This window comes from Panthera tigris, chromosome C2, assembly GCF_018350195.1.
Source record: "Panthera tigris isolate Pti1 chromosome C2, P.tigris_Pti1_mat1.1, whole genome shotgun sequence".
Taxonomy (NCBI): Eukaryota; Metazoa; Chordata; class Mammalia; order Carnivora; family Felidae; genus Panthera; species Panthera tigris.
The window spans coordinates 135220085-135247889 of record NC_056668.1 but is presented as its reverse complement, the minus strand read 5'-3'; the positions used below and the strand labels follow the sequence as shown (position 1 = coordinate 135247889).

At 39.9% G+C, this 27805-nt stretch overlaps 1 protein-coding gene across 1 annotated transcript in view; it reads right to left on the bottom strand.

The window, feature by feature from the left end:
• KCNH8 (potassium voltage-gated channel subfamily H member 8) overlaps nt 1-27805 on the bottom strand; it is a 354464-nt gene that overhangs the window by 24425 nt on the left and 302234 nt on the right. The window contains exons 12-14 of the mRNA XM_042956973.1: nt 7521-7559; nt 2828-3186; nt 659-765 (exon numbers count right to left, since the gene is read on the bottom strand). Of these exons, the coding sequence (XP_042812907.1) occupies nt 659-765; nt 2828-3186; nt 7521-7559 (505 nt within the window). The remainder of the gene's footprint in view (nt 1-658; nt 766-2827; nt 3187-7520; nt 7560-27805) is intronic.

The window sequence follows — 27805 nt, the reverse complement described above, 5'->3', positions numbered from 1 at the left end:
CCCTTTATTAACTACAGGTGCGTCTTCTTTACAATTTCTTTGTCATTTCTGGCCTTCATTATGTTGACAGATTACGTTTTATGGGCAATGAGCTCAAGAAGGCAAGGGAGAAGGAGGAATCTGGGTTGGGTTTGGGAGTACCCTTACATTAATCTACCATTGCTAGAGCACAGTGCTTCATATAGATCTCCCTCATTTCCAACCTTCAAACATCCTTCTGAAGTTGTTTTATCCTTTGACAAAATGCAAATACAGGATCGCTCCTCAAGAAGTTGGATAAATATAACCTATGTTCCTATAGTGTACAACCAACACAGCTTTTCTTCTTGGTAATGTTATTTTTGTGGATTAATCTGCATCTATCCTAAGAAAACATGGTCACCCTTTAATGAATAGCAGACATTTGAGTCTCCTAACACACCATTTACCTGGGCTGGTAAATGGCAGGGCATCTAGGCTGGACAGAGGAACAGTTACAAATGATATCTTAGAAACTTGGAGATGGCATAGACTCAAATCAAATTTTTCCATGGCATGGGTAAAGTTCTAACATGTGGGAAATACTCAGAGAATGGGAAGGCAAAAAAGGGCCAATGCCAAACGTTACAAGTTAAAAAGAAATACCACCCCTTGACAGAAGACTAAATATAGAGCTTACCTCCTAGAGGAGGAGAAACTCTGGGCTCTGGTCTGAGGCGTTCAGAGCCGAAGTCAAAAGTCTGGCTTTCCTCACTGCTGTTTCCATCTTCAATTCCATCAACGATCCTGTTTAAAATAAAGGAAATTGGCTAGTTGTGCATTTTTGCTTTTTTTTTTCCAGTATTTCTAGGAGACTTAAAAATATTGTATTGATTTCTAAATTCTGCAGTCTCTAAAGCTGTGCTCTCCAATATGGTAGCCATTAGCTTTGTACGGCTATTGAGCACCTGAAATGTGGCTTATGCAAGTTGAGCTGTGCTGTAAGCATAAAATGCACATTAGATTTTGAATATTTGAGTAAAAAATGCAAATGGTTTTATTAGTAAAATTTTACTATTATTTACACTTGAAATTAATTATTTGGGACATAGTGAGTCAAATAAAATATATTATTAAAATTAACTTCACTTGTGTATGTGGGTTTTTTGTTTTGTTTGTTTTTTAAAAATGTGGCTACTAGAAAATTTAAAGTTACATATGTGCCTCACAATTTTAGCTCACATTATATTTCTATTGGACAGAAATGCTGTAGAATTTGCAAGCTTATTTATCCTTAGATTCAACACCTTAAGCTACTGAAGTCCTCTTCTCTGAATTCATATTAAATCACCACTTCATCCAGAATTAAAATCTTTTAACCTAATGATTATGGCATCACATTAAATAACCTTGATGACACCTTTACTCTGAACCTGGACAGAACTCCGAAGTAAGAGTTAAAGAATTTCATATAAACGACTATTAGGACTTTGGCTAGTCTTCTTTCCTTGCTAAATGCTATTTAATGTACTCATTATTTAAAAAATGTAAGTCTTTTGTAGAAAATATAAATATAAAAGTAACAAAAATTAGAAAATAAAAATCACCTGTAATGCACCACTACTGTTAGCATTTTGATGTATGTCCTCACAATCTTTTTCTATATATAAAAGGAAAAATGTTCTTCTTATAAGTTCAGGATAAACCTTTCTTTTTCAGTTCTGATATATTTCCCCCCTATTTAAAATTTACTGTCTTTCTTCTTATTACAAATTTAGGAAGGAGAAGAGTAAGGCAATGTTTTCAAATTACCATCCTCAACTGAATTCCTGAACTTCTAAGTGTGTTTTGCTTATTTAAAAAAAAAAAATCTCGGGGCGCCTGGGTGGCTCAGTCGGTTAAGCATCCGACTTCAGCTCAGGTCACGATCTCGCAGTCCGCGAGTTCAAGCCCCGCGTCGGGCTCTCTGGGCTGATGGCTCAGAGCCTGGAGCTTGCTTCCGATTCTGTGTCTCCCTCTCTCTCTGCCCCTCTCCCGTTCATGCTGTGTCTCTCTCTGTCTCAAAAATAAATAAAACGTTAAAAAAAATAAAAAAAAATCTCTCAATGGATGAATTGTGTTCTTCAAAAGAGTAGCTAAATATATTTAGAAATATCACTTGCTTTACAAGTAGAAAAATAGAATTTGAATACAGATTTCCAAACTTAATCTCTGAGATTTTGGACAAAATAGTATAGATAATATGAACTACTTTACAGGACTCTTGAGAAGACTAAATGTAATAGCGAATGTGAAATTACCTAGCAGAGGACATGGGACATAGGAAGCACTCAGTATTTTTTTTTTTCTTGCTTCTATTTATTGTCAGCTATGATGTGATTTTTTACTATTGCTTTTATGCTCCATAGACCACTTCTTTCACATTTCTGAGTCAGGATTTTTCAGCCTCTCAATCATCTTTAGTTAATCCTAAAGAGAATTTTTAAAATTAAAAATAGAGCTATGCTGTGTTACCTACGGAAGAGGCCAGAAATAAAAGTAAGCTTCAGTTATCCACAATGATAAAGAAAATAGCATTGAAAATGAACATCAACACTTAGGTAGAGCTAAATGGATGAAGGGAGTGAAGAAGGCCTTCTGAACATTTAATGGACCCTTTCGAGAATATAACTAAAACTACTGTCATACTGTACACACCTCCACGCAGAAACAAAATTTACACACAAAATTCAGGAAAGCGGAAGAACCCAGGCTAGGAACCTGTGTGGTTGAGAGGCCCAGAGGGCTGAATAATTTACTAACTAGGTACCAATTTGAATAAAAGGCAGCCATTTTTACCTAGGAAAGAATTATATGATGTGATTCTTACCTTGGACTGAGGTCTGGGGGTCCAGAACTATTCAAAGCCGAAAGTTGCAATTTCAAGTTTCTCTCTTTCCTTTTTCCATGGTCAGGGGGGTCAGTTTCCTGTTTGTTTTTCGGGGAATTTGAACTGGAGACTCTGATAGGTGAGTGAAACGGCACTGTTCCTGAGGCCAGCTGCTTCAAGCTCAGGCCTAGATAGCTTTTACTGCTTCCCACCTTCTTGCTGCGTGAAGAGGAGGATCCCCTTGTGTAGATGGGAGAGAGGGAAGCTGTCTCTTCTTCCTCCCCTTCCTCCTCCTCTTCCTCATCTTCCACAATGGACGGGAGTCTTTTGTTGATGCTGCCATTTCCCTTGGGCTCTGACTAAATCAGTGATAACATAGATTAGTACAGATTGCAAAGGCTGCTTGAGAGGAATATCATTCATGCTGGTGGTCCTATCGAAACAACGTCAAATCTTTTAGAAACTTACGTCTCATGAAAACTTAAGACTTTGCAGATTTTGCTATTATTTATTCAGGTGTTCAATGTCTCGCCATTTCTGCTATTCCCCGGGTTTACCCTCTCTGCTATCCTGGTGTTGGTCGGCTAACACCTCTCTTGGTCTTCTTAAACTGTCCTGGTGGGAAGGGTGCATTTTACCAGCTTGGCATCTAGATTTTAATCAGCCTGTCATCTGTAATAGGATATGACGGCATGCTGTTAGGAGTAAGGACATTTTCAATTTTACTGGAAGGTCTTGGGCCTTGTTATTTTAAAGTTATAGGGTCTTCAGTGGAACTTTATATGGAGGTCAACCAGAAAAGTATATTATCTTTGAGAATAAAAACCTTTCCTATTTTGGATCAGATAGATGGAGTAAGATCCGTGGCATCCACAGCTACTCTGCTTCCTGCTATCTTTACTTTCAGATGTCAGTTGGAAGGAAATGGAGCAAACCATTTGGCCTGCTCCCCTTGAGAACCTTGGGAAAGGAAGAAGTCTTGCTAAACCCCATCTTAGACTCTGGTTCCATCCATGTTTTTGGAAATGGCAAGATTTAATTCTTTTTGATGGCTCAGTAATATTCCAGTGTGTGTGTGTGTGTGTGTGTGTGTGTGTGTATACACAAACCACATCTTCTTTATCCATCCATCAGTATATGGACATTTGGACTCTTTCCATAATTTGGCTCTTGTTGATAATGCTGCTATAAACATTGGGGTGCATGTGCCCCTTCTTATCTGGGGTTTGTATCCTTTAGATAAATATTTAGTCATGCAATTGTTGGACGGTAGGGTAGTTCTATTTTTAGGATGGAACTAGAGTGTATTATGCTAAGCAAAATAAATCAGAGAAAGACAAAGGACAAATACCATATGATTTCACCTATATGTGGAATTTAAGAAACAAAACAGATGAACAGAGGAGAAGGGAAGGAAAAACAAAATAAGATAAAAACAGAGAGGAGGCAAACCATAAGAGTCTCTTAACTATAGAGAACAAAATGAGGGTTGCTGGAGGGGAGGTGGGTGGGGTGACAGGCTAAATAGGTGATGGGCATTAAGGAGGGCACTTGTTGAGATGAGCACTGGGTATTGTATGTAAGTGATGAATCCCTGAATTCTACTCCTGAAACCAATACCACACTATGTGTTAACTAACTTGAATTTAAATAAAATTTTGGAAGAAAAAAAAACCCATCTTAGACTCTTGACTGGAGTCATTCAACCTTTTAGACTAAGAAGAAGTGAGGGAGAGGTTGGATAAAGACAACGAAGATAATGATGATGGGGCAGGGCAGAGAGAACAGCAAAGGCTAAGCTAGTGGCCCTCAATGGAGTCATTAGAAGAGTGGGTGTTTCTTGCTCTGCCCCAGACATGGCTTCTCTGCTCCAAAGGCTCAATTCATTTTTTTTTTTTTTTTTGGTGCCTCATTTTCTTTTGAGGATACAATTGTTTCTACTTGCTCATCAATAATTTCTAATAGAAATAAGATAATAAGCTGAAAAGATCTAAGTGTGCTATTTAAATCTCATGAGCTGTCATGGTTATTACTTCATATTAATAAACAGTTGGCTTATCGGTATCTATTGATTTTCCTGTAACCATTATAATGATACATACAACAACAAAAAATGAACTTGAACGTGTGGTGACTTCAACAGGCAACAGCCCATCCAGTTTAAAACTGGCCAAGCTAAGCAAAATAGTTTACTCATGAAACTGTTTAGTAGCACTGGAGAATAGAAAAATTAGCTCACCCAGTTAAAGACACACGGGGCAAACTTATCAAAGAAATGAAGAACAATGAGTGAATTCTTTAATTGAACTTCTGTTTACATTTCCATTGGCAGTTTAATCATTCCTTTGGTTCAAGGAGGCTCCGCTGGTCCTGATGTAATTCTCTAATAATCTATAGTGTTTGTACTTCTACAAGTTTGTTCAGATTTCATACTTCCATTTTATCATGGAGACTTGGCACTTGGGGCAAGTTGCTTAAATACTGACACTTGTGATTCAGGCAGCCAACATTACCTACACCAAGAATTCATTATTCCCCCTACCATTATTACAGACAGGACCCAAATTTATTGGATTATTAAACACCCAGCCCCACATGCAGCGCCCATACAGGAGTTCCAGCTCCTTTCCCTGGGCTATCCATACAGAAATGCTTGCTTCCCTCGTGCAGCTGGATTCATCCATGTATACACTGCCATACATTTCAACCACAGATTTCTTCCTTGTCTTCTGACCCACCCCTTCTTCATTTCCTCCCAACAGATGCTTCCATGAGGGCAATGATGTTCTTTTCCCCACAGTCAAAGGAATCTCTAATTTAGCTCATGACATTCTATGGGATAGCCATTTCAAACGCACAGTGGACTAGATTCAGTCAAACCTGCCATGACTACAGGGGAAACAGAATAAAGTCTAATGGTTGAATGCGTGAACTTTCAGTCACACAGTCCTAGAAGTCTGGAGACTTCTACCTGCAACGGTGGTCAAGTAACATCATTTAAATCATTTAAATCCTTGTTTTCCTCATCTGTAAATTGGGAATGGTATGAGGATATAGATATTAGATAATGGAAGTTAAAACACTTAGCAATGTGCACTGAAAGTACTTAAAATAGATGCTTGCCCTCGTGATGATGATGATGCTGATAGTGAAGAAAATGGAAACATTTGCCTCAGGGCAGGTTCTACAGAGAGTGCTGGTTACCCCTTTTTATATAATCTCCCCTTCTTTGCTAGTTAACAGAATTCTTAGGAATGTACCTTGCCCAAAGATCACCTTTCTCAGCTTCCTTTGCCTCTTGGGTTGGCCATGAAGTTAAGTTCTGAGGTGATAGCAGGCAAGTGGACAGGTTAAAAGGAACTTACAGGAAGACTTCTGGAAAGAGGGAAGCCTCTATCCTACCCTTCAGTGTTTTTGTTTTGTTTTGTTTTTTCAGTAGTCTAGTCTGGAATACCGATACAATGGATAGATCTCTAGCAGCCATCTTAGAGAATGAGGAGGTCTTAAAAAAGGAAACCATGTGTTGAGGATAATGAAACCAAAAGAAGAAAGCTCAGGACCCTGTTGACACAGTTATATCACCCACCTCTGGCCTTGTTCACGAGAGAGAAATAAATATCTTTTGCCTTGAAGCTGTTACGCTGGTGATTTTGATGCTGAAGGCTAAATTATACAGATTTTTTTTTTTAAAGTTACAGATGTTGTGTTCTTAGAAGGGATGTTCATTTTCACTTTGCTATGAAGGAGTGAGGAATTCAAATAGGAAAATCCAAAGGAAGGCAGAATTTCTCATGAGAAAGAGAATATAGGAGTGGTTGGGGACAAGGGGGTAAAGTAGTGAGGAAAGGCTGCCTGTTGAGAAGAGTTGAAACATAATGGCCATTTTGCCAGCTCCTGAGGAGGGATTTTGTAGAGACGAGAAAGAAGACAACTAGTGCCAGAGAGAAACTCATTTGAATGCTCTGAGATGTTTTAAGGGCTTTTAAGAAGTTTCTCAATAGTATTAAAAGTAAACCCTGTCTGGGCCCCAGCTATCTTCAGTAAATTATCAATGTCTTTTACGTGTGTTGTATGATTGGATTGGTGTTTCTCTGTATGTACACGTGTCTGTGTGTACACACGTGTGTGAAAGGTGTTGGGTTCTGCTTCAAGGAGAATACAGAGCAAAAAAGGGAGCTATTTCTAGGTTCCTGTCACAGTATCATTGGTAGTAAAAGTCTAGGTAATAAATCTGATAAATCACTATTTCTTGGGAAAGTTTTCTGTGAAATTGGAGGATTCTAAAAAGTTGGGATTATCTTAAGAGCTCAAGTGAAACCCCTTCCAGAATATCTGAGACATTTTTTTTTTATACTATGGATAACCATGTTGTACCATCATCGGAAGCTTACATGAAAACATTTGATTATTAACTTTAAACATAACAAATGTACTTCCGAGGTCAGTTCCTCGGGATTTTCCTACTTTTGCCAGGTTCTGGTGACAACTGCTTTTCAACAACAATAAAACCCTTAAATAGATGAGTTTCAATACTTCTCTGCTCCAAACTCCAGAAAGTCAGTCAATACATTTCAGTGGGAAGCATTTTAGGGAAAGTAGAAAATAAATACATAAAACCCTGAAGTGGGAGACAGATTTACAGGAAATCCTACAGATTTTAGATAAAGATTCTGTTCTTTGGCAAAAGCCATACCTGTGAGACTGTAGATTTGTTCGATAATCTTGATATCACCTGAAAGAACAAACAAATAGAAGTTGTAACAATCATTTAAACCTTCCCAGGTGCTTTGGGACTGAGTAAAATGTAGGAAGCAGGGGAGAGACAATGTGGGGGCGATTAATCCGCTTGGGTGGGCCAGAGAAGGAAAAAATACCTCCTAAAAGAGGCGGAAACTGCCTTCTTCATCCCAGCCTGTAGGAGCTCTACTGACCAGTGTGTGAACTAAGAAAAGGAAGGAGCAAATTGAATGTAACACCTAGGAAATAATGATCGAAATAGTGGCTGTGTTGGTTATATTTTCCATCTTGATGCTTTATTTGCTCCCCTTTTGTTTTCCATCTCCCTTTTCCCTCTTTCCTGCCTTTCTGCTATATTCTTGCCGATTCTATGACTTTTCTCTCTGGCTCTGTGAAAACGGAAACCCATGGAATCTTTTCTTATTAAATCTCATTTCTTTGCAGTTATCCACCTCCCTTTCTTATTTGAATACAGGTGGGGGTGATGTCTCCTTTCTATCCCATGTCTTTCCTCACCATCAGGCTCCTTGTGGACTAGGATTAAGTTCACCGGGGAGTCCTGATCTCCTATTTGATCGAATTTAAATCCCATCAATTGTAAAAAGAAACAAAATGCTGCTGAACAAATTGTGACATGCCCGTCAATTATAAGACAAATCTCAATTTCAGAGATGCTAAAATGTGAAAAACAAATATGTACTGTAGAATCACTTAAGCTGGGTTTCAGAATACATCTTACATAAAATCAAACTACAGGACTGTGGAGAAGTCCATCACAAAACACGCAGCTTTCCATGATGGACACAGAAGCTTTGGAACTTATGATATATCTTGGAAACATGCTTCAGGTCTCATCCACACTGTTTTCTGCTCAAATACACTTCCTTCATCTGAAAGTGGTAATAGATGCTATAAATTAGCATAATTTTATTCACATGAAAAAAAACTTCTACACTCAAAAATGATCTGCCTAGGAAGTGAGACATATTTAGTAATTCTGTCAACTCTCACTGTGGTTTTTTTCCCCCTAGATGATTAGGGAAATAGATGTGTTATTATTTATACAAATGCCGGCATCATTATTGCTGTGCAAATATATGTTTCATCAATGTTTAATATTATCAAAGAAGTCAACCCATTCTACATCTGCTTAGTTGCCTAAATATGCATTAATCAGAAGCATTGTAGACATAAGTTTTGTAATAATTCCCTGAGTGGTGACAAATAAAGCAGCTGAATAATTAAAAATGTGAAAAATAAAATTACAGTGCTGTTGCTGCGGTGGTAGACAGTTACAGCCTGGATGAGAGAAAGAACATCTCAGTGGGACTCAGGAAGCCTGAACATCTCCAGCTCAGAGATGCCATCTGAGGTGTAAGAAAAACTCCTAGTTCTCTAGTTTACTAGTAGGGTGAGCTCTGGCAAGTTGCTGAGTCCCAAGTTTATTTGTCTACGTCAGTGCTTCTCAGACTTTACTGTGCACACAAATCACCTGGGGATTTCCCTATAAAACGCAGGTTTCGGTTCAGGAAGTCCGGAGTGAGGCTCGAGACTGTATTTTTTTTTTTTTTTTTTATTTAAAAAAATTTTTTTTTTAACATTTATTTATTTTTGAGACAGAGAGAGACAGAGCATGAACGGGGGAGGGTCAGAGAGAGGGAGACACAGAATCTGAAACAGGCTCCAGGCTCTGAGCTGTCCGCACAGAGCTGGACGCGGGGCTCGAACTCATGGACCTCGAGATCATGACCTGAGCCGAAGTCGGCCACTTAACCGACTGAGCCACCCAGGCGCCCCTCGAGACTGTATTTCTAAGGAACTCCCAGGCAACGCTGATGTTACTGGCCCGCGAGGCACACGCTGAGTAGCAAGATCTCATAACCGACGTCACTGCTATTAGTATCCTATCACCGATGAATTCATTAAGTGTTCACTCTGTGACAGGCACCCTGACAAATGCTCACAGCCATCATGTCCATTAATTTTTACTGTAATCCTATGAGGTAACAAGTATACATCATATAACCAGCACTGCTGTGATAGGCTCTCTGAATGAAGTTATTTCATTTGCGTACAGCATTTGAATCACATGCATTTGAAAAGAGTTCTATGATATATTAGTTCTATTGACTAACCTTTCACACCGATCCAGATTCTGCCAATTGCGGAGAATATTAGTTTAATGGAAAGCCAGTGTTTTAAAGCTAGAAGTCACCCTAAAGAGTGGCTGCTACAATGGTTTGTAACCTGGCAGACAGTAGAATGCTTGAGAAGGATTCCTAAATAAATCAGATTCCAGAGCACCAACTCCAGAGAGTCTCTTCCAGTTGGTGGTAGGTGGGGCCGGGTCTTCGGCTCAGGGCTGAAACCACTGAGTTAGTCCAACTCCCCACCTAGACATGTGGAAGTGGCTGTCCAGGAAGATGAAGTGACTTGCCCAGTTCACGCATCAGGTTAGAGCTCTGGCAGAACCTACCAGACGCCATGTGCCCTGACTCTTGGTGTACCTAACGCAGAATCCAAAGCTGTCTCAGGTGCCTCCCTGGCAGTTCACGCTGTTGAAAGACTAAATGCCTCACATATGGTGGAACTGAATGTAGCACAAGGTTTGATGACTGCCACAAAGCAGGCCCCAAATCTTGTGACACTAAGTTACCCAAGCACCTCGTTAGCCTTTTCTGGGTTATAGATCTCTCCGGAAAGAAAATGAAGTCTAGTCATTCTATCCCAAGGGAAAAAAATGCACAGATACAAACCTTTGAATAAATAATGTTTATCGATCTCCTTTTCTTGTTCCGGTAACTGGAAGACTCAAAGGTTTTGAAAGTTTTGAGGAAGACAGTTTTCTCCAATTTGAGTCCCTCCCACATGAACTTTCAGACAGGAGGAGAACGGCTGGTAATCTCTAATGGGGATGATTAAAAAATAAAAAGACCGAAGGAATAGAGGTTGGGATGATAAAATGTTGTAAATCAGACATAAAACAAGGAATGGAGTCCTGCGATGAAGTCAAGGCTGACGGTCAGCCCACTCGGACCCTAGAATTGTATCTTCACTTTGCCAGGACAGAAGAAGCCAAGTGTGGGCAAGAAGGACCTAGGACATGTCTTGGCACAACATTATCATGAATGAAAGTAAAGCTTTATAACCTTGTAGACTAGGAAAGAAACACATTCTCAGTGATGTGGAGTTGGTTTAAAAAGTTTCTGCATAGCTTCTCTTCTTTTATTCCCCTGTCCTAACCACTTAACTTACTCTATCACTCTATAAGTCCAGTGGGAACAAAGAGAGAAGACTCTTAACATCGAAAAACACCGCTCCATGGTATGGAGAACCATAAGGAGGAAGAAAGTCTCTTATTACTCAGACAATCTGCTATGAAAAAGCAAAACAAATTCGCAATTGTCTTTAAAAGAAAAACAAAGTGTAAGGAAGGCCTCAACATTATACTATTGAGCTTGAATTGCAAGTGGAAATCAAACATGCTAAAATTAATGGTGGTTTTAGATGTGAAAAATGCCATTGTGTTCTTTAATGTTGTCTATTTTGCTGAATGAAGATATGCTACCTTGGCCATCCAGCTTACCTTTTCCTTAAGTTCCTAAGTTCCTCAGTAGTAAATCTTCCTGCTGTTAGGACTTTCTTTTAGCTGAGAGGGAAGCTTTTTGATTTCTTTCATCTATGTCTACCCACTGATTAAAGTGTCTCTGAATTCTGACACATGGTACCATGACAATGAAGTTTGGGGCCCAGCCTTCACTGGATGCTAATGCCCCACCCTCAGACGCTGAGTGTTTTCTCAGTAGTTTTTCAGTAGAGGAATTATCAATAAGCTTTCCTTACTCTCAAGATCTTTTCCAGAGACTGAACCACCAAGACGTGGACTGGTACGAGGTAGGAAGGAAGCAAATGTGAATGGAACCCACTACATAGGCCTAGGAATCCTAAACTGTAACCCAGTGGCCCAGTGGCCCAAGGGAGGCATTCTCCTGGTTTACTTGGTTTGCAGATCAGAATTATAAGCACCCATGTGAGTCTGAAACTGTCCTCTCAACTCGGGAATCTTCTAAGACACTCAAGTGTTCTGGTAGGACCGTTACCTACAGCTGATTGCTCAACTGGGAAATGAGATGTGAATTACAAGGCTCTTCTTTCTGAGTGATTCATGATATTCTCTGCTTTGTTAATAATGCCACATTGATTAAGTCACAAAGAAGATTGAAGGAACATGTGTCCTCATTCAGAAAAAGGAATCCTCACACGTTTTCTCTTGTTCTCTGGACGGCAACATTACCAGTACTGGTGGCTGTTTGGGATAAATAGAGCATGAATGAAGGACAGTCACATGGAACTCCGTAACTTTCATAGTTAAAATGCCCATTCTTATAAAACCATAAGTAATTGTCATATGATATGGGCACGTAGCAAATCAGTAGGTCTCCTTTTTATTTCTGATCTGCTTCTTTCTCTTGTAGACTCAAGTGGAGGTACCAAGAAGTCATGAGTGCCACCAATGGCAGGAGGAAGACAGAAAGAGGAACTGGAAAGCTCTGGAGAAAAGACAGGCTTTGAATAAGGGGGCATTCATTTTCAACTAAAAAAAGGCTTGGGAGTTCACTACCATCTAATCTAAAGAAGAAATTTTTGAAGCTGGTGTGAAACCCTAAGTGGGTAATACAGTGGCTAATATGTTTCCTTTGCTTGTTGTATAACTGAGAAACAGAAATGAGATTAGAAAGGAAAAACTGATGATTTTGAACTTTTCCAATTTCATCCTGAGCCTTGAGGTCAAGACAAACTATTAAGATTTAGAGGGGAATTCTTCTCCCCTAAGTAAATACTATCACTTCTGATGCAGAAAGCACAAGTCAAGTAACCAAGACTCGAATTTAGTGTTTATTGACTGCTAGCACTGGAGAGTTCAATTATTGAGCCTATTGTATAAGAAGCACCAGAAAAACCTCTTCATTGCTGTGTGTTATGATAAAAGGTCTATGTGTCGGGGTGATAGGACCCATTTCGCAGCTATGATAGCATAGTGGTTAAGAGCTGGGATTTTCCTAGTCTTTTTACTCATTAGCTATGCAACTTTGGGAAGCACATTAATCGGGATAAAATAGGTAAGGCTGAAGGAACAAATAATTTGCTAACTTTCAATGGCTTAACCCAAAAGAATTTTATTTCTCATTCTTCCTCTAAAAAATGATAATAATATTTAAAGTTGTTCTGAGAATTACATGAGATATATATATGTAAACTGAACAAGTTTTCAAGACCCAGTTGGCCACATCTGGGTGGCATTGTGTCACATTAAGATACATGTATAGCAACCAAAATACTGATGGCCCTTGAACAGCACTGGGTGTTGTTTAAGGGTCAGTGGACCCGCTCAGTGGAAAATTGTATATAACTTTTGACTGGCCCCAAAGTTAACTACTAATAGCCTACTATTGACCAGAAGCCTTACAAATACATAAACAGTTGATTGACACATATTGTGTATGTTATACAGTATCATATACCATATTCTTACAAGAAAATAAGCTAGAGAAAAGAAAATATTATTAAGAAAATCATAAGAAAGAGAATATGCACTTACAGTACTGTATTTACAAAAAAAAATCCACATATAAGTGGATCTGTGCAGTTCAAACCTGTGTTGTTCAAGAGTCAAGCTGCAATTTAAAAATAATTCTAATCTTTAGTGTGCTTTCAGGAACCTTAAAGGTGATACGTGTATTGATCAACTACAGTAAGACTTTTTAAAATCACCCCTCCCTTTCCATTCCATTCGCAACAACGAAGGTGCCTCTCTCCCAGTTCTTTCACTACAACCCTGGATCCCTTCTGCTCACTCTTCCCTTCCTGCTTCCTTCTGGCCATAAAGCCCAACATTCCTGCCAGAGCTGACCTCTGGGTGGTCCGTGCCGTCCAGCCCTCTTGTTTCTGGAGAAAGAGGAAGCATTTGGAGGCTGCTGGGCAGTGTAAGTCTCTTACCACTTGGACTTCATGGTACACAAGGAATTCTCACGTAAAGCTTATGGTGAAAAGAGCCCTCACACCGTTGCATTTGCTAAGTACTTGGTCCAGTGCCTGGCATAAAGAGTAATTAAATTCCTGTTAACAAATGTTAGTTATATTATTATTGGCATAGTGATTATGAAGAAAAGTTTTCTTTGAATTTGGTGACTGGGAAATAGAGCATTTTTAGCTATGGAATTCTAAACATTCACACAGGTGAGTTTGTCCAACTGAAACTAACAGATATGTAGATATATAATAAAGAGACCATGAACTTGTTAAACCTGAGTTTCCCCCCAAATGGATCTCCCAGCAGAGACCTGTCATCCCAGGCCACAAAGCTCTTCTTTGTACGGCACTAGGTACCATACTTTACATAAAGTAATAACTTGGTATTCTATTCTTTTCTCTCCCAACCCTTTTATCTGCTTCACTTAAATAAAATAAGGCACTTTCAAATTGTCCATAGGTATGAATACAGTGAAGACATTGATAATATATGCAAATTGACTCAAGCACAATTTTAACTTCCTATCTCTAAATTCTAAATTCAAACGTATGAATTACAAGGCTTTGGAATTAAAAGAAAACCCAAAGAGTCTCCAATACTTATGTAAGAACTTGGAAAATGCAGGATGATTTTTGAGGGAGAGAGAGTTGTTTATTAATATGTGGTTCACATCATTCTAGAAAGACAGAGGGGGAAAATACACACCATTATGTGAAGAAAACTCAAAATTTCTCAGCACTGACATAGAGTTTTAATGATTCCAGGCTTAAGGAGCTAGCTCTGTACCAACTCCATGATTTGGGAGTTCAGCAGTTAATCAGTGCTAAAAGAATTTGCAGTCGAAACTCATTATATTGAACTGAGATTCCATGCCCCCCAAGGACCTGCTTCTGATTAGGGTACAATGGCTCCTGGTTAGCTTGTAAAATCAGCTACTATGTAATTGTAAGGAAACACAATAGCTGGTTTCATAAGATTTTCCAGATACACGCTGAGTACTTTGGTTCCAAACCAGGTCGGTGAAGGAAGATGCTCAATTTGGTATGAGAAGTTTTCACATCATAACTCCTGATGGCACTTCTGAAGCTAATGCGAAATGCCTAATTTGCTACCTAGGAAGCTCACTGTCAATTATACACTGTAACAAAAAAGGTGACTGGCCCTATATGATGAAAACAGTGTTTGTAGCAGCAAACCGAGATGAGCTACTCTGCTTATTCGAACCACAGTGACTTGGTTAAGCTCACTTAGCCAGAGAAAATAAGAGGACTCTAAAGGACCGTGATAGAGGGCAGCTTCTAAATGACCAAATGCATGTCTTTCTTAATTAAAGCACTCTTTGAAACGTAAGCATGAAGAATATTGTGTTTCATAGCATTTACACTTTTGCTGAATAGTCAACAATTTCTAGGTGAAGAAGAAAGTCTCACAGTTAGTAGATCAGGGCTGAACTTAGGTTTCGGTTTTGTTGTACTCAAAGGTGATGTGTGGCCTGGGTGGCTCAGTCAATGAAGCTTCCGGCTTCGGCTCAGGTCATGGTCTTGTAGTTCGTGGGTTTGAGCCCCACATTAGGCTCTGTGCTGACAGCTCAGAGCCAGGAGCCTGCTTCGGATTCTGTGTCTCTCCCTCTGCCTTTCCCCTACTTGCACTCTATCTCTCTCTCAAAAGTAAATATATATATAAAAAAAAGGTGATGTGTGGAGCACTGTAAGGAAGATATTACTGATTAATTATATATTGACTGAAAACAAGTCTTCGTGAGAATTCACAGTAGGCGTACAAACCACTGAAATTTAGGAAGAAATGTGTCTGATTTGGTATTTTGTCTCCACTAGTGGTGCTCAGGGAAGTCCCCAGAACAATAATTGTCATAGATCAAATATGCCTGATACATCTTGTTTCCTTCTCTGGGTCTCTCTCGTAACCACACTGTCATCCAAAGTCTGTGAAGAAATATTCCCCAGTTATTTATACAGTAGTATGTCTTTTTTTATTTTTTTCTTATGTAAATTTGTATTTTGAGCCTGAGCTTTCATCATAGGATAGACTTTTCCTTAACCTGTTAAAATAAACAGTGAGGGACTTAGGGGAGAGATTCGTGGGGAGACGTGAGACAGTGGCCCTTTTCCTGAAATTACACCGTGTGGTCAAGATTTTAGGGCTATCATGTGGCAACCTAGTCACAGAGTAGCCATGTCCAAGTTTGTATGAAATCACAATGGTATCCACTGTGTAACCGCTCTGCATAAACATGTGAACACTGAATAAAGCATATCCATTTAGAATGGGCATGACTTCTTAGAGTAGGGCATTCTAAACTTTGAGCTAAGTCAGTTACTTATGGGTTCATACAAAGACATCATTCTTTTACTTACCTACATGAAACCTATACATATACATCTCTTCAGAACATGGGGTGCCTGTGTAGCTCAGTCAGTTGGGCATCTGACTCTTGATTTTGGCTCAGGTCATGATCCCAGGGTCATGGGATCAAGCCCCATGTCAGACTCTGCACTGAGCATGGAGCCTGCTTGGGATTCTCTCTCCTTCTCCCTTCACTCGTGCTTTCCCTCTCTCTCTAAAATAAGAAATTAAAAAAAAAAAAAAAGAACAAACTTTCTCTCCACGTTTTAAGGTGATTATGTCCATGATTGCAAAATATGCACCAGTGACTTTACTGGAAGATGATGCTTTCACAGTTATTTACACAAATTTGCACAATTCTGGTCCTTCAAGTTTCTAATCTCCTGGATCAGGCTGTGCTTGTTAAGTCGTGTCTTTGGGGATGGCGGGAAACTGGCATGTCGGATTCTTTGAAGGAACAATTCTGGCCTTGGTTGTACTGTAAAAACATATTGCTTTTAGGTAATAAAGATGCTTCCAAAATAGGTCACTTGGAGGATGGGCAGGGCAAGGCGGGGAGGGGAGAGTGGGGAAAAGAAAAATAAGTCATTTGGAGTCCCACAGTGGGAGTCATATATTTCCTATTCGTTTCCATTAGGTCTTTAGGAGGTGTAACTTCTACTTGAAACTGGCTCTGAATCATTGCCTTTAAGCCTCTCCTCTGGTCACTGTTCCCTTTCTGCTAATTAATTCAGAATTTCTATTTTTTTAATGTTTCTTTAGTTTGAGAGACAGAGAACATGGGTGCACGCATGAGCACTATTGGGGAAGGGGCAGAGAGAGAGGGAGAGAGAGAATTCCAAGCAGGCTCTGCGCTGTCAGTGTGGACCCTGATGCGGGGCTTGATGTCCCGAACCGTGAGATCATGACCTGAGCTGAAACCAGGAGTCGGATGTTTAACTGACTGAGCCACCTCGTCCCTTGTTCAGAATTTCTAAATAAACATTAACTTTTCCTTGGAGAAGTAACATTAAACATTACCACGGTAACATTACCACAGAATTACTGGTAAACTGAAGGTCTTCAATTATTATTCATTTAGAAAAACTGAAGAAAATTTTAAGGTATGAATACCTTCCTATTTATCAACAAATTTGGAATAAAAAAATAATGGAGGGAAGCCTGGGTGGCTCAGTGGGCTAATCAGCTGACTTTTGAGTTCAGCTCAGGTCATGATCTCATAGTTGTAAGATCAAGCCCTGCATCAGGCTCTGTGCTGAGCATGGGGCCTGCTTAAGATTTTCTCTCTCTCCCTATCCCTCTGCCCCTCCCTGCTTACGCTTTCTGTCTCTCAAGAAAAATAACAATTATAAGGTAATACTAGAAGGGCCTATGACTCAGACTGGTGAGTTGTTCACCAGCCAGTTAACTGTTCACCAGGACCTATGCATCCTGTTAGTTGCACCACTTGATGGGATTTCCCAGACTGCTTGCACTTAGGGTGAACCACGTGACTCATTCTGGCCAATGGAGTGTGAGCAGAAGAGATCCATGTCATTTGTGGGTCTGGCCCCTGAGTCATACAAGGGCAGCCTCTATTCTCTGTTTCTTAAACTGGTTGGCTGGCTGGATACAAAAAGCCTAGTGAAAGACTCTGAGTTCCAGATGACTCTGAGGCCTGGGCGGGGGGGGTGGTGATGGGGCCACCAAATAGAGGAAGACTGGCTGCCTGAGTCCTCAAGTGAGAAGCTGCCACCTGTACACGGATATGAATGAGCTTTACTGCATAACCCATTTATTCTACTTACCGTATTAAGTCACGGAAACTTGGCGTTATTTGTTACAGCATTTAGCCTGACTCAACTTATGGTTTCTTAGTGATCATCCAGGCCAGGGATGAGGAACTGGAGGCCCACAGAAAGACAGCAACTTGTTCCAAGTCATGCAACTTCTATGTGTATTGAGTCGGATGCCTAGCATTCGTGGGTTCTTTTTGACAGAATGCTGTTTGGGTTTTTTGCTTTTTTCCTCAAATATAATGCTAACACTCTGTCCTATCAAGATGAAAGTGTGATTAATAAGAGAAAAAAATATATAAACAGTACAACCTGGAATATAACCATGATGCGTTAGCCCTAGTCAGACTTGGGACTGTTTACAAATCCTGGCAAAATGCAGTGACACAGATCGGTGACCATATGCTCTGCTTTTAAAGAACTTAATCTTCCGGGTGGAACATATAAGTGGGATTACCACATCACTAAAAGCTTAGCATCTTGCAGATGTTCATCGAAGAATTTTTGCTTAATCATTTTCCTCAATGACATGGGAACCAAATCCTTTAAACCCCAATTCATTTCACAGAACGGTATCTCCACGGATCCCTCCGCCCTCCTAGAGTTACCATGAGTACCACATGCTGGCCTTCCAATTCATAATCTTGAGGCACTTCACTCCCCACCGCCTCCCCCCCCCCCCCCACTTGGCATCTCGTTTGCTTCCTATTTCTGACTCCTTGGCTACTGTTTCCTTTAGTCAAAGCCGCCACTCTTTTGGCATCCCAGAATGCTGGGCTTAAATGGTGAGCAAATAGATGCCTACAATCTGATGAGACCGGAGGCCTCCAGATCTGCCTGCCGAGCACAGTCTGTGCCGCGGTGTAAGCAGACTGTCTCCACCATATGTCATCGTCTCTGCTGTCTACACCCTTTTGGGGAACTTCATGGGAAAAGCGTTATTAGAGATGTTTATCCTAGGATTTTGTAATTTGTTTTTAATTTTAATTTAATTTCTACCAACTTAGCTCATTTAGAGCAGTTTTAATCATACCACCCACTGACTCGATGTTGTATCTGTCGAGTTTGGGTTTGGGATTAAAGGGCTAACTGAAGAGATGTCTTACGTGCCCAAGGATGATCTTTGAAAGATCCCAAACGGTGAAATATATACTGTAGTAAAACATTCAGGATTATTCTAACAAGATGCAGGAGATCAAATATTCTTGAATAGAAAAACAGAATAAAATTATGTTTTCAAAAAATCCTAACATACACACTGGTAAAATATTTGAAGACTGACTGAGAAATGTTAAAAATATTGCTGCTTTCATCTATATTCTTAGTCCTCCTCCATAACTGTGTGTGTATGTGCACATAAAGGAAGGATGGAGAACATTTTGTTTCAATTGCTAAGAAGGCCTCCAACTTTTTTTTTAACGTTTATTTATTTTTAGAGAGAGAGAATGAATGTGTGTGTGGGGTGGGGGGAGGGGAAAACAGAGAGAGGGAGCGAATCCCAAGCAGGCTCCACACCTCCATCAGTATAGAGTGTGATGTGGGGCTCAAACCCATGAACCAGAAGATCAAGACCTGAGTCAAATCAAGAGTCGGACACTTAATCGACTGAGCCACCCAGATGCCCAGCTAAGAAGGCATCCAACTTCTTTTATTTTTTATTTTTTATTTTTTTTTGACATTTATTTATTTTTGAGACAGAGACAGAGCATGAACGGGGGAGGGTCAGAGAGAGGGAGACACAGAATCCGAAACAGGCTCCAGGCTCTGAGCCGTCAGCACAGAGCCCGACGCGGGGCTCGAACTCACGGACCATGAGACCATGACCTGAGCTGAAGTCAGCCGCTTAACTGACTGAGCCACCCAGGCACCCCAGAAGGCGTCCAACTTCTTACAACAGTGAAATGGAGTCTGAAAAGAGTTGAAAAACTATTTTGTACATCTGAAATGATAGTGCACGTCTGAAACTTCAGATTTACTTTCCAACATGGAACAAGGGAAGGATGAAGAATGATTATATGCAGAAAAGACTGAAAAGCATGTACTTGAATGGGAAGACATTCTCCCAGAGCTAGTTGGTGACCAGGGGGTTATTTAATAAATAGATGGATTTAGGAGCACATGACAGCACAAATACTAAGGGAAAGGACAAGTTGGATGGCCAAGCTACAATAGTTGTGCTGTCTTACTCATTCTCTTATTCATGAGAGGTCTTTCCGGAAACAGGCACAGGGGGTTTTTGATGAGACATGACAAGTAATAGCATTAAGGTTAAGAAGATTAAAGTGAATGTTATTCTGGAAATTCAGGATAGCTTCTGCTGTAAGTCAGGGTGCCTAAAGGAGACCAACCCTTTTTAGGAGAATTATGTTTTGATTTATGGTAGAGTGCTTTGGTGGACAAATGTACTAGGCTGGGATTCAGAATACCAGAATTGGACTCAATTTTATACTGTTTGATTCTTTTACTAATTCTGTAATCTCAGGCTGTGCACTGCTTGGACGCCCGGTTCCTTCATCTGTTAAGCAAGGATTCAGGGGTGATGCAAAGATTAAAATTTAAATTAAAGGAGGTATTGGAAACAAACTCCCTTGCTCATAATACATACTTAAAAAACATCAACATCTTTTCTCGGTCAGAAGATGTGCTACTAAATATGCAATTGACAAGAGAAATTAAAACCTGATGAGATACATTTTGATATTTTTACTGAATCTTATTTGAAACGCATACTCAGAATGGTTGAGGGAAGACTTCATCCCAAAGTAAGAGTCTACTTTGTGAAAAAGGGAATATTCTAATACATTTAGGTATACAATTCACTTAAGTTATATACCTAACCAATGACTAGATTTTTCGTTCTGTGAATGAATACATTTTCTTTTCCCCTCCCTTTAAGTCACTTGTCATCACAGGAAAAAACTGAGTTTTAATAGATGGTACTTAAGATCCCTTCCAATTCTAACATTTTATTGTTCTGTGGATATGGAAATATATATGAGTGAATGAATTAAATTCCAATAAGCATTCATCAAGCACATACTTTGTACCATGAGTTTTACAAGGAAAATGATTACAAAGATAAATAAACATAGTCATGGTTCAGAGAACTTATATGTATACAACTGAGTTCTCCACTTATAATTTGGTTGAATCCTTTAATGATTTATTTTGTAAAAGCTTTCTCATTAAAGTACAGCATATGGAAAGAACATGCACGGATAGGAAGTGGACCGTTCAAAGAATTATAGAAAAGTTCTGTGGCTCATTTTCTCTTATGTGTAAATCTTATTTTCCTATGGAAACATGTTTCCCATGAATCCACCATTAATAAATAGAGCTGGCATTCACTGCTCATAGAATTAAGGGACAGAGGAAAAACATATCCTTTGTTTTGATGGATCAGCTTACACTAAGTTTCCATTGGGTTTAGGCTTCAGGTGGTTTGGGACTGCAATTGCAGGGCCTGGCCTCCCTTGCTTCCTTGCTGAAGGACTCTGGGCCAGTTTCTACCTCTCTCATCTTTAACTAGTCTTCTTATCTAGTACATGAACTCAGCAACTTATGTCCAAGAATTTTATGAGAGTAACGTAAGGCAATGTTCGTAAAGTGCTTAGCCTACAACTTGGTTCACAGGAGCGATTATGCCATCAGCAGTGTCAACATCAACTTCACGTCACAGAGCCTTGTCATGCAGGTGGGCTCTGTGACCGCAGTCTACCGGAGAATTCAGGCGCAGACTCTGTACTTCCACAGATGGCTTAGACAACCGTTCAAAATGCAGTGCGGAATGGAGGATCCTGAGTAACAGTGGGGCAGGGTTGAGGATTCCTGGTGGATGCAGCCTAGGTAACTTTTCATTTTCAAGGAATGTGCGGAAGTTCAGTCCTGCCTCTGTGTGTGTGTGTGTGTGTGTGTGTGTGTGCAAATCTGACACGTTTTATTACAGGCTGAACATCTGCTGCTCCCTGCAGGATGGGAGCAACCAAGGAAGTAGGGAAAGAAACACTTCTCTGTCTTGTTTATGGGATGGCAGGTGGCCTTTTTATCCTCTGACTTTCCCAACTCAGCTAACCCCTGCTTCCCCCAAAGAGCTTAAAAATCTAAATGCTCACTGTTCAACTTGCAAACACGAGTTGAAATACCCAGATGTCCTCAAACTGTGGTTGATCTCTTTGCAGGGTATGCCTCATGCTGTTTGATTGACAAATGGCTACACAGGAGAGAATCCAGAGGAGATGAAACAAGAGCCCATTCAGGGTCCTTTAAAGCCTTTTGTGTGTTCTTTGCTTGTTTTTATTTTTAATTTACGTTTAAATAAGATTTGACTTCTAAGAAAATATTGCTGAGATATGTTTGTACAACCTATAATGATGTGATTACCCACAGTTCATACAATCACTGACTTTGCTTCATTTGTCCAACACCTACCTCTGGCCACCCCCCATTTTTCTGGATCCTTCTTATCTCAACTCTTCAGTCCATGGGTTGCCATGGAAAACACCATGTTACTTCAATGTGCTCTCCTTCCATCCCTGACGCCTCACGCAAATACTCCCACACACAATAACTGATGAAACCTGGGTAGGCACTTGACATGAGCTGAACCACTCATTCTTTTTTAGGAATCTAGCATCAACTAAGAGAGTCCCAGTTTAATCTGCTCCCCACTCGAATTGAAGAGCTGCTACCTGTGACCATTTCTTGCCATTTGGATAAAGAAAGAGGGCATGATGACTGAAGGAGAAAGAAATGGAGAGGAAAAGGAAAGTAAGAGATGTGGAGAAAATCATAATGTGATTATAAGAATTTCTGAGATCCAGAGGTGTGTGCACATCTGTGTGTGTGTGGGGGGGTGGGTGGGTGTGTGCAGGTATGTATGTATATTTTATTTAATCCCATTAGCTACATACATTAGCTATGTATGTATATTTTATTTAACCCCATTGGAATACTTACAATAAATCTCTGCTTCTAGTGATTGATTCAAGTCGAGTTTTTATTGCCTACAGTCAATGTCCTTATTCTGAATTGCCCTAAAACTTACCAGAATTCTCAGGCTGGCCCTTTTGCCAATGCCCCACACTAGCTCTGTCCTAAACTAAGAATTTAAAAAAGAATCAGTGTGTGGTTTGAGAAGAGGTAAGAGTAACCTTTTTTCAGTTTTCATTTCTCTGAGGCAGGGGACTAGGCAGGAGAAAGAGAACTTCAAGGTTGGAAAGGAATGTAAACTTGGAGTCCCGTGGCATCCATTCCACCCTGAGATCTTTCGGGGGAAACAGATGGGGACAAGACTGATAATAATGGAGGGAACGAAGCAGTGAGTCTGGGTAATCACTTAGAAAAAAAGAGGACATCGGGTCTTTTAGCAAGTAGGGTGTTCACTAAGTGCCGTAAGTTCAACAGCAATCTTCATTTACTGAAAGCCATGAACATAAACACAATGCTGGGCTCTGGGGATACCACCCAAAACACAATCGTTTCCATCAAGGTAATATGTTTGCCAGCAAAACTTCTGAATCCATTGGGAGAATGGTATGAGAAGAGTTTCAGAACACAGAAAACATACTGGATGCAAGTAAAACTTCCAGGCCATTATCTACCGAGCTTTTCCTGGCATATCTGACACCATATCTTAAGCACCATGAAAGTGTATGCTGGGTAACACACTTGGCTACAAGATATTTTTTGTTGGGAGAGTATTTTAAAATACACAACTGACAAACAAAACATGTCTCGCTCCCAGGATCATAAGGAAAGCTGACACGATCAAATGACACGTGAGCCCTTCATTATGCAATTTTCTAAGAACAATTATCTCAAAAAGGTGCAGAATTAATTATGTTCTCTTATTACACAAGACTGAGCTAGCAGATGCACACCTACACACAGGCTACTCTCGAGGAGCTAAGTAGCTGGGCTGTCAGATAGGATTTTTTTAAATTATTACTATTCGGTAAATCATTTTTAAGAAAATTGCTTCCAAGCAGCCCAATCTTATTCCAGTCTGAAATGGGGACTAAATTTAAACCAACTCCCTCCTTTGGAAATAGCTCCTTTTTTGGTACAATCTCGAATTAAATTGTAATATAGTCACATAGGCGGCAAGAAAGAGATGTTGGCAAATCACAGACTTCACTTGAAAGATCTATTCAGGCTTGTTTGTATCTAAGGGAGGACGCACAGAGTCAAACCTCCTGGATGCAGTACAGCTTAATTACATACGAGATGGTCCAGTGGACACATCTCAATAATGCTTGGGAATTAGATGCTTTTTCCAATGTTATTTGTATTTAAGACAGGGGCTGTCTTCTGAGAACTTTAAACAAAATAAAGATTCACCTTGGCAGATGAAAGACGTGGGGTCCAGACCCAGATGGAAATATAAATTCACATTCAGATGCCATTGAAACTAATGCTAAGGAACATGAGCTTTACTTGACCAGATTCCACCACACACATCAGAGACCCTCTACATCACAGTTTCCCATGAAGTGCAACAGATCCACGTGTTAGATTTTGATGAAGCATTTCATAAAATAGATGAGCTGCTTTACTAGACCCTGGCATTTTCCACGTGGAAATTCATTTCACTCAAAAAGTTTGTAGCTTCATTCCCCGGGCAATAAATGTGAGCTGAATAACAGTCCAGAGTGATTTAATGGTTAAAAGTATTGATTCTCTACTTTCTGGGGGTATTAGTGTTGTAACAGTCCACCTATTTGTACAGAAAATGCGTGTGTTAGCTTAGATTTGAAGGCAGATCCTTTTTCATTTAAATACAACTTACTATCCCAAACCCCACCTGGAGGATTACATTACCTATACTGCAAGGGTTTTGTTTTTCCTTGTTATTTGGCTTCAATTTGTCCTACGGCTTTTGAAAATCTCTTGCTTTGAACTTAGGGGAAGCGAAAAAGTCCATTTCCAATTTACCTATTCTTTCAATTTGTTCTTTTAAATCTTACTATTGATACTTCCTTTGGCTTTGTAACTTCTTAGAAATACAATTCTGAATTCCCTTAACTTTTTGTTGCGTTTTATTTTTTAAGTAAGCTCGAGGCCCAATGTGGGGCTTGAACTCATGGCCCTGAGATCGAGTCATATGGTCTACAGACTGAGCCAGCCAGGCGCCTCTCTTAACTTTTCATTTTAAATTCCATTTACTGGCTACTTGGTTGATGCTTTTAGGACTTTATTCATTTTCTCAAAATTTCACAGAAGTTCCAGATCGCAAAGTAAACTTTTTGACGTTCATGCATTCAGTCATTGAATATATATTAAATGTTAATTCCACATTAGGCTCTGACTTAGGCACTGGAGATATAGAATAAAACAACGCCTGCATAAAGTAGACATTCTAGTAGGAAGAAGTAAACATGAACAAGAAAATATACATATTAAAATAACTTAAGATCTTGCTAACTGCTATGAAAGTGATAAACAAGATTCTGTGCCAGAGGATAACCTGGAGAGGCAAACTCCAGAGCAGGTGGTCGGTCAGGTAAGGCAAGAGGAATACCATTGCAGGAAGAAAGAACAAATGTAAAGGCCCCAAGAGGCAGGCAGGAGCCTGGCACATGAAAGGAAGGAAAAACAGGCCAGTTTGCTGGGGCATAAGGCTGGACACAAGATGCCATCGGATGAATCTGAAAGGCAGGCAAGTGCTGGAATGCCTAGAATCTTCAAAGTTATGGTGGGGAGCCTGGATTTTCTTAATAGTCCATGAGGACCCATTGAAATATTTTAAGCAATGGACCGACATGATCCAATTTATAATTTGAGAAGATTGCTTCTGCGGCCTTGATGTGAGAGAGTGGTGAGGAAGTAAGAACAGAGGCAAGAGAAGCATTCATTATATTGCTTCTCATTTATCATGGTCAGATATCCTTCCGCACCTACCATACCTACACACACACACACACACACACACACACACATGCCCGCAACCCCCAGGGATGGAAAGTTGACCCTTCCATCAGCAGGAAACTTTTCACTTAAATTCATTCCATTTTGTTTATTCCATTCCATTATGTTTAATTATATATGTCTTAACTATTGCCTATGACCACTCTGGAACTTCTGAAGCAAATTATGATTATATATGCATTTGTTTCACTTGAGGGTCACTTGAGACTTTGAAGTATTCAGTTTTATAACTACACTATTTAAGCATGGTTCTTGGTCTATACAGAGAGTATATGTCAGTTGTGGGGAACTAGGATGTTATAATGTTGAGGCTTGAGGCAGCTATGATAGGTCAGCACCTCAAACCACCCACGTATGATCCCATCAGAGTGGAAAGAGGCTGCTGAAAGTACATGCTCCTCACGGGCTCCATTGTCTCCGCCTCGGGAGCCTTCTCTGAACTCTGGGCTAACCTGTTGTGCTAGATCGGAGATGGGCATTCGAAGACCTTCACCTCAAGGTCACTGACCCTCAAGAAACTGGGGAAATACCCCTTCCTAATGAGGCAGAAAGCCTGAAGGAAGAGACTTCATTTTTTTATGCATGACAATAATGAAAAACTGAGGAAAAAACACACTGAAAACGTAATAGGTTTCATCACTGACGAGCCCCTCAGTAAGAAGGTATCATCCTTTTTCAATAACCATTGCGGTTTGTTGCTCCACAACCACAACGCCACCACCAAGTTCATGTGGACCATGTGAGAAGCACTTAGGTATTTTATATGTAGCCATCGAGCCCTGATTTTCGGTGCATTAGCATGAGTAATTTTTGAAAGCACATATTTTAGATACACGTCCGTCATTTCATCACAAATTCAAAATTCTTATATTAAGGCACTAAATTTCACAACCAACAATACCTGAGTCTGTGCTAAAATCAATTTTATAGAGTTTACCATGAGAAGCAGTGAAGCAAATTTCTCATAATCTGCATAGACAGGAATAACTAAATTAATCTCTGTCCATATTGGAGCCATCCAGGAGATATAAATAAGGCAAATATAGAAAACACTGGGTGCATAAAATGCATAATTAGGTCCAAACCATGCTAGTTAGACTTTTCACAAACTTAGAGTATATTTTACAGATTTCAATTAATTTTACTATGAGAACTGGATGAGCGGTCATTTGAAAGTTATATCATTTATCATAGTTCTAGGAGTTATATCTTGCATCCATATCCCCTTCTAAATTTTGACTATTTCTTAAAATGCTTTTATGGCCTTTATTTCAAAATGGGTTGACCATCAGTCTTCTCTTTACCCAGATGTTCCATGTCACCTAACAGGGTAGTAGGTACAGGGGCAAAAGGTGAATCCAGAAGGCAAAATCAGAAAGGTGACAGACAATCAAAGAGTGGGAGTTAAACTAATATGGATCAGCAATAATGGGGAATCTGGAGATGAAGAGAGAGCAAGAAGAGTGATGACAGCAGCAAGAAAGGGCTGAAGGATATATAGACACATTACATTTATATCGTTTGCATTTCCCTTCTGCAAATGTTCCTTCCTCTACAACCCACTGGTCAACCTTCCACAGAGGCTTCAACCCACTAAAAATCCTGTGGGATTCGATATTTTTATTTGTGTGAACATGTAGGCAAAGGGGCTGGGTTTCACACTGTTCTGACAGCAGAGTTGCAAAGCAAAGCAAGAATCCATAATCTTGGGTTACCATCAGAATACGAACTCGCCTAGAAGTTGTAGTATCTTTAGAAAGAGCAGAAGACTTTTCCCCAGGGTATGGAATTATGGGGAAGGGTGGTCCAAATTTAACTAGCCTTCAGAAGGCATAGCATCCCAAAATCTATACAGAGAGAGAGAGAGAGAGAGAGACAGAGGGAAGTTTTGAGTGATAAATGATTAGGAAAAACAAAGCAATAAAGGTTTTGGAGGTAAGCTTCAGTTCCCCTTTGCCTTTAAAATGCAGCTGATAAGGGACCCTCTGAAAAGAAGCAATACTTATGACTTAACGAAATAGCTTATATTGAACTAACCCTCTAGTAAAAAGTAAAGCTGGACAAAATACACAAAACAACTGTTTGAAAGCACTGGAGAACAATCCGCTGAGGGAAGACTTGAAGGGTTGTGGTCCCTGAGAAAAG